Source organism: Megalops cyprinoides, chromosome 8 (assembly GCF_013368585.1).
Source record: "Megalops cyprinoides isolate fMegCyp1 chromosome 8, fMegCyp1.pri, whole genome shotgun sequence".
NCBI lineage: Eukaryota > Metazoa > Chordata > Actinopteri > Elopiformes > Megalopidae > Megalops > Megalops cyprinoides.
In genome coordinates, this window is record NC_050590.1 from 38,019,614 (window position 1) to 38,033,078 (window position 13,465).

The following is a 13,465-nucleotide window of genomic DNA, read 5'->3' on the forward strand; positions in this document are numbered from 1 at the left end:
AAAGATAGCTTCTTATCTGGGGTTATTAAGAATCAGTTTAGCTTCTGTCGTTTTAGTATTCAGTGCAGCAAGATGGGCCATCTACTGTTTGTACATAGTTATTTTATGGACATGTTCTGACATCACAGTTTGCTTCAATCTACTATTGCACCCCATGGCGTTGGGCTAATTTAGCATTGTCAAGAAATATTGGAAACTGCAGGAAATTTAGGAAGGAACTACTTGCAATTGGATTATTCTGTTGACACATACTGGGGTAGTGTGGCGAGTCTTGTGCATATTTTGTTTTGTGTAGCATTTATTGTTATTATGTGCTGTTGCCTGTATTATTTTGTGCAGTGTGTTGAAATGGACTTACAGTATCTGTGGGGTTTGACATGCATATGCTTTATTGGCTAAAGGGTGAAAATTTTGCAACTCACTGCCATGTCCAACTCTCCCATCGTATGGGCAGTAACAGAAAGAGGAGAATGTGAACCAATTCCCCACTGCAAACTGCCTGAACATCATTTTAAAAAAATATATACATTTACATTTATTAATTTAGCAGACACTTTTATCCAAAGCGATGTACAAAAGTGCATATAGTGGGCAAATAACAGGTACAAAGGCAAAATGTGTACAGGTCATACAATGCTGTGCTGAAGCTGAGCACAAAGTCAGTGTAGCCAGACAGAACTAATCTGATCTAAGGTTACATATATCGAATACAATCACTGGGAAAATAAAGTACTGCTATAATACCTGGGCAAAAACATGCTACAAATACAAGGTAAGAGATAGAGCTACAAGTACAAGCCGAGAATCTTAGATTTACAAGGTCAAATGGCAAGGGTGTCAGTCCAGGTAGAGTCTGAAGAGGTGTGTCTTCAGCCCACGTCTGAAGGGTTGGAGTGAAGGAGTTGTTCTCAGGAGGTGGGGAGTTCATTCCTCCATTGGGGGGCAATGACGGAAAAGCGACGTTGTGAGGAGCGTGGGCCTTTTGTTCTGATGGTGGGAGGAGTGAGGCATCCAGATGTAGCAGAGCGAAGTTGTCGAGCGAGTGTGTAGGGTAGGATGAGAGGAGGTCGGGTGGTCTTTTTTGTAGCAGAAAAGGTGAGGGTCAGGGTTTTGATGCAGATCCTGACTGCGACCGGGAGCCAGTGGGGGGATCTCAGTAAAGGGGTGACGTGGGAGAACTTTGGGAGGTTGTAGATCAGCCTAGCAGCTGTGTTTTGGATGAGCTACAGTGGCTGAATGGTGCTGGCTGGAAGGCCTGCAAGGGGGGCATTGCAATAGTCCAGGCGGGAGAGCACGGTGGCCTGGACAAGCAGCTGGGTGAAGTAGGTGGTCAGAAAAGAGTGAATCTTCCTGATGTTGAAGAGAAGGAATCGACAGGAGCATGTTGTCTGCAAGATGTAGTCAATGAAGTCCAGCTTGCTGTTGAGGGTGACACCCAGGCTCTTCGCAAATATAGAGGAAGGTACTGTGGTGCCGTCAACAGTAACTGAGAGCTCTTGAAGAGGACAGAGCTTGGGCGGGATAAACAGTAGATCGGTCTTATCCAGGTTTAGGTGGTTGGAGGCCATCCATTTGGAGATGTCAGCCAGGGATGCGGAGATCTTTTCATTGACCTGGGGGGTAGAGGGAGGAAAAGATGATTAGTTGTGTGTTATCGGCATAGCAGTGATAGGAGAATTCCTCGTTCTACCACTGCACCTACCCTAAATTTTTAGTTACAAAAAATAGCCATGCCGATTACTTAAACACAACATCTGTGGGCTCAGGAGGGGACCACGTAAGTTTCAGGTTCCGTGCGACTTTATTTGAGGAAGATGACAGCGTAGCGAAAACGATAACGGGCAGGGTCAAAAACCAGGCAGGCAGTCCGAGGGCAATTCCGGGGAAGGCGATCGTGGAGTCAGGCAGAATCAGGAACCAGGCAAGCAGGCAAGCAGGCAATCAGGGCAAAAACAGCAGGCAGAGAACCAAGGTCGGGTGCAGACAGGCACAGGCAGGGAAAACCGGCGGGGACGAAACAGGTAAGAGACGCTGTAACGAACTAGCAACGAGACAAGAAACAAACAGGGAATATAAAGGGCTGGGGTGACGAGGAGATGGGATGCAGGTGGGCAGGCAGGTGAAGGTAATGAGGAAATCAGGTGGGCGGGGACCAGGCTGGGAGCGGGGCGGGGCTGGAACACAAGGAAAACAAAAGCACATGGAGGAAAAAAAACAAAAACACAACAGCTAAGGAGGCGGAGCACTGACAGATAGCCTTTAAAATCCATTCTGTGTGCCATTGGTGCATAGAAGTAGAATTTTAGAGTACCAATCTGAGCCAAGCCACAGTTGCTAAGCAATCAGTCACTAAGCCATCCAAAGTTATAATACCTATTGGAAAAATCTGTCAGGTTTTGCATGTGGTTGATGAGCAATAAGCTAAAGGTATTTCAAATTACGTAATAATATCCAGCACATTCACCATTCTTCAGTAAGAATTTGCAAGCAACTGTATTTGCATTACTGAGGTCATTGGTATAACTGTAGCTAATGTAGTTTAATAAGTTTCATCGTTTTCTAGCTTTGCAACCCATTAACTAGTATCATACAGTTACAGGAATATTGTGGCTAAGAACATTTGTATACTCTTTTCAGGCCAAATGTCTCAGTTGCTAAACCTGAGACTTAGCTCATCAGGCATTTCAGTATGTCAGGAAAGAATATAAATTTACCAATAATTAATTTTTCAGATATTTAGCATTATTCCATCATTTATATTTTTAATGATATCACTCATATACTAATCTATGACAGACCATAGGACAGAGTGAAATGTTGCTGTGTTGTTAATTTTAATTTCTTCACAGTAAGTTTGAATTCTTTTCAATGTTTTTTCTGTAAAATACTCCAGGTTTTTCACTCATCTCACTGATAGAAAAAATGTTTCTACCCAACCGTAATGCAAGCACATTAAAAGTGACACAAACGTTTGTAACCAAATTAGTTTTCAAAATGAAGGTACATTTTTAGATGATTCAGGTCATGGTTAGCTCCCAGAGGTGAGATACTGGAAATACAGAAAGGAAGGAGTGATCACCCATTACCAACCATATAGCACCATTCGTCTCTCTCTCTATGAAGAAAAACAATGCATTACATTGTGAATATTAGCAGAGAATATTAATGTAAAAACTACTTTGGGCAAGGCCACCTCTTGTTTATGCATTGTTTATTTATTTATTTATACATTACGTTACTTTTATCATCCCATGTAAATGAATACCAGTTATTATTTTGTTCCAAATATAACTGAAAGTGATATGTTATGAAGAGCTGGAAACATGATGGGTCTGAAATAAACTCAGGACAGTTTCTGTACCTGATTTGCCAGAATGAATGGTCAGACGGGAGAGAAGTGAAGGCTACCATCTGTCCAGGTCCTGTTTAATGCACTCAACAATCAGCTTAATGCTGTGTTGGGAAAAGTCTATAGATATTTGGCACATTACAATCCTCCCAGCAGTAATCACACAGTAAAGATGTTTAGTTTGACAAGGAAAACTGGGCTTGCCCTTAAAGGTTGTGAGGATTGCTTCTTTTAGGTTGACAACTCAACTTTTCATCTGGCTCAGATATTCAATCAACCAGGGCAAAGAAGGATCCCAATATGGGAAGTATCAGTTTGACTCCAGGGGAGGTCAGTATAATACCAATATTCAGTGCCATTACATTCATACTATGCTGTTACACAATAGGTACACGTGTTAAAACTACAAATGTGTTAACACTATTACACATGAGCTGCACATAAGCTACCCACGTACTATAATGTTAAACATGTACTATACTGTTACATATGGGTTACACATGTACTACATTGCCACATTTTGCAAGGGCTCCAGGTGAAGCGTAATGCTTCCAACCCCCTGAAATTACAACTTGGCTTCAGTAAACTGCTAATAAATGCTTTTTGTTATCTGACACAGCATATATGAGGATGCATGTTTTTTTTTCCTCCAAGCCATAAATTGTATGTCTCACAGTTCAGGCACTTGCACCTGCATGTTGAGATTGAGGCTGGTTGGTGATTTTAATGAAGCTCACTTAGCTAATTAGTTGGAGAGTAGGGCAGAAACTGGCAAGATGAGCAGACTTAATGCTCGTTAATTCACAGCAAACAAACACAGCTGGGCATGAGACGCATGCTCTGCCAGTGCTTGCTCTCGCTCTGTGTCCTCCCTGTCCTCGTCTCTCCCTTCCTCTGTGTCCCTCACTTTCCCTCTCCCTCCCTCTCACCATCTCCTTCACCCTGTTTTTATTCATCTCCGTGTCATTGTCTCTGTCTGCTCCTCTCATCATCTTTCTCTTTCTGTCTGTCCTAGTCCTTTCCTCTGTGTTTATCTCGCTGTCCTTGTCTCTCTCTTTCCTTACTATAGCTGCATGACTCTGTCGTCTTTCCACTCTTAATGTCTGTGTCCTTGTCTCTACGGCAGGGGTGGGCAACATTTTTTTTTTTTCCAGAGGGCCATACTTACTTTGATAAAGTAAGCCGAGGGCCACACATTAGACGATTGAAATGAAACATGAAATGCATAGTGCTGTTATGTTAAATGACATGAATTTGATATACATGACAGATTACTTTACAGTAGCCTATTTGCCAGCCTACTCAAAGGCCTGACATTTTTTACGGATTTATGTCAATTTGGTGTACTCTGCAGTTACAATAAAAAAGATTTACTTTAATAAAACAATCCAACCGGATGCCCTTTTTGACAATTCAGCAATCAACTCTTCAGCAATGACTTCCACACGCCGAGTAACTGTGCGACGCGACCAACTCACATTTTCAAACTGACTTTTCTTGTCAGGGCACAGTATGCTAGCCGCCTCTACCATACAGTCTTTTAAAAACTCACCATCTGAAAATGGCTTGCTGTGTTTTGCGATTTTGTGTGACAGCATGTAGCTAACTTTTGTTGCCGATTCTTTGACTGTAGATTTCTTTGTAAAAAAATATTCTGCCTAGCAATTAAGTAGGAAGACAATATCAGGGCTTTTTCTCTTCCCCGCGAAGACAAGTTTGTGGCATAGTTAGCATGCTTAGTACGGATATGTCTATTAATGTTGTATTCTTTGCAACTGCAAAAAATAATGTTGCAATACTGCAACATTTTTGCGATACAAAATGCCGAGAAGGAGACAACTGGCTCTCGTTTAGGGTCAGTTAAAAACATGGTAATTACGTGAGGCTTTGGTATTTTTTTCTGTGGCGAGACACCATTTGAGTAGATAACGTACATTGTTAGCGATCTAGCTGGCTAGTATAGTGTATAGTATACACTGTTGCAGAGCTAACGTTAGTTAACAGGCTAGTTTTGTTAATGACAACTTCAAGCATTTAACACAAACACTTTCCAGAAACTCCTAGGATCCGCCCAGTTTGATTCCAAGCGGCCTCTTTATGATGAATATTATGATACAGTTTAACTGTCATGTTGTACAGTTCACCGTGCTCAGAAACTAGCACACTTAACTTCACCGCTACCTTCTCCATTTTTGGTGGTTGTTATGGGAAACGACAGATGTCAGTACTCCGCTTGTGATTGGTCAGCTGTCAAAAAAAGCGCTTGACGTAGGGCGTTTTTTCTGAGAAGTTGAACTTTTTTTCAATTGAAAAAAACGCCGGCGGTGGCGTTAAAAAAAGCTCAGGACGTTTTTGAAAACACGATCTACTCCATAGGATTATTATGTAGAACAGACGCTGACAGCTTCAAAAAAAAAAACGCTACATGTGAATACAGCCTAACACAGCGTTTTGTTTTTTCGTAGTTTTTCCCTCGAAGGTGTTGCGGGCCGGATGTTGCCCATGTGTGCTCTACGATATTCTCTCCTTCTCACTCTGTGTGTGCCTCATCCCTTTGCATCTCCCTATCTTTGTCTCATTCTTGTTAATGTTTTCATGTTTTTCCAGCTGGTCTACACAGTATTGTACACCGTGACAAATCTAAAGGAATGTCCCAAACCTTTCAAAAATTTAGAAAAAGAACTAAAACTAAAACTTTGAGATTTAAAAATTTGAGATTTATCCATACCCTTTGTAGTTATAAGGCTAAAGCTGCTCGGTTGCAAGATATTGTCTTACAAACTCATCCAATTTGTTGATGGTCTCCACCTGTGTCGGAAATTAGTGGATTACATGTTTTGAATTACTTCATGAGCATAAATTCCCTCTCTATAAGGTCAAACAGTATGGTTTGATTTTCCATTGAAAAAATCAAAATGAAGAGAACAGAACATTCAAAACACGTGAGGGATATAATTCAGGAGACACAAAAAATTGGGGGAAGGGTACAAGAACATTTCAAAGGCACTGAACATACATCAGAGCTCAGTCCATCATACAGAAGTGGAAGAAATATGGAACTACAGCCATACTGCCTAGGGCAGGCCACCCCCTAAACTTGGTTGCCAACCAAGAATGGCACTTGTCAGAGAGGCTACTGTGATACCAACTGTCACTCTACCTGAGCTACAGAAGTCAGTGGCTGTAACTGAAAATGATGACCATGGCTCAACAATCTCCAATCTATTGCACAAAAAGGGCCTTTATGGAAGAATGGCAAGGAAGAAGCCCTTGCTGAAAAAAGCACATGCTTGCCTGTAAAGACTTTGCAAAATGTCACTTGGAAGATACTACAAACATATTGCAGAAGGTCTTGTGGTCTGATAAGACTAAAGTTGAACCTTCTATCTCAAACACTCAAGTGGTATGCGTGGCATAAAGCTAACACTGCACATCAACCAGGAAACACCATCCCCTCAGGCAGCATTATATTATGGGTTGTTTTTCAGCAGCAGGGACCGGCAATCTGGTCAAGATTGATGGAAAGATACTGTACAATACATGGAGATTCTGGATAAAAACCTACTCCCCTCTGCCAGAAAGTGTAAACTAAGAAGGAAGTTTGTGTTTCAGCAGGACAACGAGCCAAAGCACACTGCCAGAGCAACACTGTATTGGCTTAAAAATGAAGAAAATTGACATCCTTGAGTGGCCCCATCTTGATCTTAATCCCATCGAACATCTGTGGAAAATTGCTGTCCACCGAGGCACCCCAACTAACCTGATACAGTTTGAGCAATTCTCAAAGGAGGAATGGGCTAATATTGCTCCATTGTGCAAAAATTAACAGAGACTTAGCAAAAAGACTGATGGAATAGATGCAAAAGGTGGTTCAACCAAGTAATTAAGAAGAGGGATGAATACTTATTAATTGCTGACAGTTTTTAATTTTAATTTTTTTATATTTTAATGGTTTATAATTTTATTTCTTTTTTGGGCTGCACTGTTTCAGAGTTGAGTGATTCACAAATAAAAAAAATCCAGTCTAATTAGGTTGTGGAAATCATTTGTGTGAAAAAGGGTTGGGGTTTGGGCTAGGCTCCTTATCTCCAGTGAAGGGCGATCTTAATACTTCAGCATACCAAGACATTTTGGACAATGCTATGCTTCTAACTTTTTGCCAAAACAGTTTGGGGAAGGCCCTTTTCTATTCCAACATGACTGTGCCCCAGTGCACAAAGCAAGGACTATAAAGACATGGTTTGATGAGTTCGGTGTGGAAGAACTTGATTGGCCCGCACAGAGCCCTGACCTCAACCCCATCGAGCACCTTTGGGATGAACTGGAACGGAGATTGCGAGCCAGGCCTTCTCGTCCAACATCAGTGCCTGACCGCATAAATGCTCTACAGAATGAATGGGCACAAATTCCCACAGAAACACTCCAAAATCTTGTGGAAAGAGTGGAAGCTGTTATAGCTGCAAAAGGGGGACCAACTCCATATTAAAGTATATGTATTTCAATATAATGTCATTACAATGTAATGGTCAGGCGTCCAAATACTTTTGTCCATATGGTGTACACCTCGAACTCGGGTCTACGGGGTACCAAACATGCAACTTTGACCTACAACCTATTGCTACAAATGGTGTCAGGAGTTGGATGGCTGTCCACGACGCCATCGGAGGCGTGCCCAGTGTGTGAGCCGTACGAGGGACCCCCAGGTTCGGTTGACCCCACTGTGTGAGGGACCCCAGAGTTGGGTGAAGCATGGTGTGGGGGACCCCAGAGATGGGTGAAGCACCAGTGAGTGGGGCACCCTGGGATGGGAGAAGTACTGCAGGGGAATGCGTAAGGGACGCCTTGGTGCGTGAAGCGCATGGGTTCACTTCCCGAAGGGGAGGGCAGTGTGATGGAGTGCCATCACTACGGTTGAGTATGCGCTCTGACTGCCATACTAATGAGCCTGGCTCTTTGGTGTTGTGGTCAAAGTCGCATGATTGGTACCCCGTACACCTGGGTTCGAGGCCAGGTGGGTTGACTGCTCTCACCCTTTGCTACCCCATGAAATAGTGTTTGACCCTTTCTGATTTCTCCTAGTTTTGCATATTTGTCACATTTAATTGTGTTAGATCTTCAAATAAAATTTGATGTAAGACAAAGACAGCTAGAGTAAACACAAAATACAGTTTTTAAATGACCATTTTATTTATTGAAATGATCATTATTTATTTAGTGATCATTATATATATATATATATATATATATATATATATATATATATATATATATATATATATATATATATATATATATATATCAAATGAATTACAGTCAAAGTAAAAGCATTTCAGGTCACCCTGATCTAGCCATCTGCTCTGCAGATATAAGACATTTGATAAACAACAATTTATCATGAATAATAATAACATCTGCTTTAAAATGAGCCAAAGTATTTATTCCGCAGGGTGACAATACAACTTTGGATTTACTCACTGCGAATGTTATACCTCTTTGTGCTGTTGACCAGCTGTTTGACTAGAATAAGGCATTTCACTTCATGCTGTCTGTTCTCCAGCATTCCCAGCTGGGACCTTGTTTGCTCTGATTAAGAAAAGCAAGAGAGTCTGGTTTGGGTCAGCATAAAATCCACATGGGTAACCAGTCCCAATGCCACTCCTGCTATGCTGTGCCTCACCTCAGTTTGCAATCCTTATCATCGGTGCCTTAGCCCACTGTCTTTTTCTGTGTCACATTCTCTATCACCACTTTCTCTTTTTTCTCTCTCTTTTCATCTCTCTCACTTTCTTTGTCTCTGTCTCTACCCAGGCCACCTGTCTGTCTCCCTCTCTCTTCATCCATCTTGTTGATCACCTTCTCTCCCTCTTCGTCTCCCTCTCCCTCTGCCTGCTGTCTCCCTCTTTATTTGGGATTCTATTTTAATCTCCTGCTCCCCTCTCCCTCCCTCCCCTCTGCCTTTCCCTCTCCCTCCTCTCACATGCGCTCAGTCCTCCTCGCTCCTCCCATCTTCCTAAAGATTTTATAATGGTGTTAAATGATAGAGGAGGTGCACTTGATACCTTGTTCTTGCCCGTCAGAAATCAAGATCGTTTAATGCTCTTCCAACAGCCTGTGTGGGTCTTTGTTTGTTTGTGCATGTGTGTCCATGTGCATACACACGTGTGTGTGTGTGTGTGTGTGTGTGTGTGTGTGTGTGTGTGTGTGTGTGAGAGAGAGCATGTGTATATGTACACACCCACATATGTGTATGTCTGTTTGTGTGCATGTATATGTGTGTGTGTGTGTGTTTGTTGCTGTGTGTGCTAGCTTCTGTTACTGTGTGTAGCTATGTATGGTGTGTGTGAGGTTGTGCTTTCAGCCAAACTCTGCCAGGCATGATAGTATGCCACAGCAAGTGAGTGCAGAGCTGCTGCATTCACTTCTGTGGTCATTTCAATGCATGGTCCTCTTTTCCTTCCCCTCTGTCCTTCATCTCATCAGCAGACTCAACTCTTCTTCTGTGGTCATTGAAATAATTCTCCGCATACATCTCTGCAGAATTAAACATTTAACATGATGCATGATGTGCTGTGAATCATTGAAGAAATCTGTATGCTTACCTCTGGTTAGCTCTGAGGCTAAGCTGTGTAGCAGATACCCTTGGGTAAATAAAGCTTTTAGCCCACCCTAAATAAAACCAAAACTGATGTGATTAGGAGCCATCTTTATTTTGGACAAACAAAAATTGTAAAGTATAAAACAGTTTAAAATGTGGGTGTTTTAACCATATTTGTAGTTTTACATTTGGCTGGAATTCAATGTCATCTTAATTGCTGGTCAAAAACTACCAAGCAGGAATGTCACAGTACTTGTGTCCTTTTGTTTAAAAAATGTTTTCTATACCAAAGGCAGATTCAACCCAAGTGATAATGTCTGTCTGTATGAGTCATGAGGGATGTTTCTGAAAGGCAGTCTGGGGCAATAAAATGCCACCTGCAGCATTATGTAATAAAATAGTCTACAGATGAAGACATGAAAATACCTGTTCACTGAAAAGCACTGCTGATCTATACTCTAAACTGCATATCCAGGACATTGAGACACAGCCAATGACTGTTCAGCTAATTACTGACACAAAATCACATGGTAAAAAATGCTTGTATATGCAAATGAGGGGTTCACAAATGGTAATTAGAGCCTGGGGAATGGGTCACAATTGAGCTGGACAAATTTTCCTAATCATTACAGATTCAGGTCCTTTTATGTCACAGCATGGTTTCTGTCCAAAATGTTGCTTTGAAGTGCTTAACTGATGTTGTTGTTTACTTGATTTGACATTTTAATGCTTTTGGCAAAGAATTTTACAGTTGATAATTGCAAATAGGTCCTAAATGAATGTTCTACCCATGCAGTGGGTTTTTAAGTGAATCAGTATGATGAGCAAAGCAGTTGGCACTGAAATGTGATCAGCACTCGGCTTGCCATTGCCACATATCCCGGGACCTAAGAGTCCTGTGAAGTCCTTTGCAATGAGAATGATGTGTTTCATTTCAAATGTGTAATTAGACTTCTCAGCCCCAAGGGCCTGTTGTTGCTATAGTTTTTAGGCTTCCAAACCAAAAAGACTAGAAAGCATATTGCTCCTTGAGGATTTTTTCCCTATGTCACTGGCTTCTAAGACAAGTAGACTGGGAAACATATTTTTCTTGTAGGATTTTTCCTTTAATTTTGACTTCCTTGCCCAAAGAGTGGTAAACACACCATTCTATTCCATTTTATTAATAATAGCATAGCTCACCAAGATATTGGTGGATTGGTGGATATATGGATCAAAGTTTTGTGTTCTTATTAGCAGTGCTATTGGCAGTGTTATGTATGTAAAACAAACAATGACTTCGGAGCAGATGGGCTTTGGCCACACCCAGCAAGGTTGACAACTTTATTTCTTGACAGAGAACTTTATAGATCATTTCCCTATTTGCAGTGCATCTATCTAGAAAATCAGTTCTGGCAGAAAAAGGAAATCAAGCAGAAAAGGAAATGCTGGCTTTTGTTTAACTCATGTAGCACAAAGCATATATTCCTCTGGAATGAAGAAACAAAAACTATTTTCCAGTGTTTCCCAGATATTGAAATAGAATGGTACTGTGTGCAGACATAAATTTCCACATTGTCCTTCTATCCTTCTCTGGTTTATTATTTATTTGTCCTTATTACAGATATGCCAACAGTGGGCCATTATTCATAGATTCTGAAGAAACTTGACTCAAGTCTCACTATTCCCGTGAACCATTTTGAAGGAGCCATAAAATCTGAAAGTCACACAGGTTTTAATCTGTACACTTTCAGGTCCAATCAGTGTGGATTTTGATGTTATCCTTCTTGTTCCTTATACTCATATTAAGTCACAGTCACAAGGTCAAATGCCAATGTTACTGAAGTTTCATGCCACATGATCACAGGATAAAAGGTCAAAAGTCAAAGAAAGAATATCCTCAGATCCACCCTCAAACTTAGCAAGTGTCTGGATTCTATACATTTTACACAGATGTTCTTCTCACAGTTCCCCAAAATTTGAATAAAAGTACTAGATCATAGAGGTTCCTGATAATCTTTTCAATGACAGGTTTCATGTATTTTGTGCTTTCACAATCTTCCTTGAGGATGACTTGTATGTATTCTCAAACCTCTAAACAATCCTCACTATCAAAATGCTGGCAAGCACAAAGATTCCTTCTTTATAAAACCCATTTCTGTGTGCTGCATTAATGTCTTTTTTATGCACCATTTTCTACATTTGACAGTGCTAAGTGCTTTTCATAATGAGAGGTATCTGCTCATTCAGTGAGGACTGCCCCATATTCAATATTTCCATACTGGTGGAGCATTGTGATTCATGTTGCGTTTTTTGAAATAAATAGTGTAGTGCCAGCCATAGACTCCCCTGTCCTCTCTCTCTCTCCCTCTCTCCCTCGCTCCCTCTCTCTCTGTAGGGGAAGAGAAATAAGCCTGGGATGGAGACAGTAGGCACCCCAGACTCAGGACGTGGACGTGGGGAGAAGCAAGCCATCAAGTAGGTGCTGGGGTACCTGGGGGTGGGGGTAATGACAAAGTCCCTAACGATGAATTCATGGGCCCGGGCCAGCTTGCTTCACCTCCCCGAAGGCAGGGCCGATGGCGCTGGGTCAAAGTGTGGGAGGGTAACCTTCCAGCAGAGCCCCTCTGGATCATCAAATATCATTAAGACTTTGGGCTCCATCTCAAAAATAAAATTTCTCAGATGGCCCAGATCTGGGAGAGCTTTGGCGAGGTTAAACTGACAGATTGTCTCATCAGTTAGCGAAGTGAAGTAAACAGGCGCTGGGATGATACAGGAGGAGCAGTGTTGGGAATTCCAGGATCGTGACTGCAGTTCCTGTGGAATGCAATTAGTGTATCTGTAATTTACATACGTGCCCACCAACTTAATGAAAATGCACCTCAAACTGCACTCTGCTAATCTAAGATATGGCACTTTTCATATAATGTGCAGATTATATTATTTATAGTAAAAAGTATATCAAATATAATAAAGATGAAGTTGACAAAATCATTTCCCAATTGCGGATATATTTTTGAATGTTTCAGCATGCAACTTCTGGTCATGGATAGTTTTGTCAGTATTTTTTTTGTGAAACCTCTCAGGCCTCTCAGGTGCATGAAAGTTGAAGTTCAGTGGGACAGATGATGCTCATCAATGCGAGCACCTGCGCTGAGATGTGAGTGAGGTCTTGCACGAGAAAAGGAAAGAGCAGGGGAAATCGCTAGCTGCCACTGCCGAGAGGAGAGTCACACTCCACAGGAGGGGAAGAGAGGAGTGTTTCAAGTGAGTGAAGAGCAGCTGCTGCCAGATTAAGAAGATGCCCATAGGGAGGGGCCTGAGGCATGAGGGCTCAGCCTAACTCTTGTTCATACCTTCTCCACTCTCGATCTCAGATGGCTCTGCGTTTGTGCCCTCAATCTGACACAAGCAGCACTACATCCAGCTTGACTCATCAACCTCCGGGGGGAAGTACTTGACACTAAGTTAACTGGCAGTAGCACTGCTGTTAGAATTACAAGAGGGGTATAATGTAACATATAATTGGATATGCTCCC

General features: G+C 41.7%; 1 protein-coding gene across 2 annotated transcripts in view; it reads left to right on the top strand.

Moving 5' to 3' along the window:
- The window catches only part of syt7a (synaptotagmin VIIa), a 133,362-nt gene that overhangs the window by 70,970 nt on the left and 48,927 nt on the right, over window positions 1-13,465 (top strand). For both annotated transcript variants that reach the window (XM_036535147.1, XM_036535146.1), the window contains exon 3: window positions 12,322-12,401. In XM_036535147.1, the coding sequence (XP_036391040.1) occupies window positions 12,322-12,401 (80 nt within the window). The remainder of the gene's footprint in view (window positions 1-12,321; window positions 12,402-13,465) is intronic.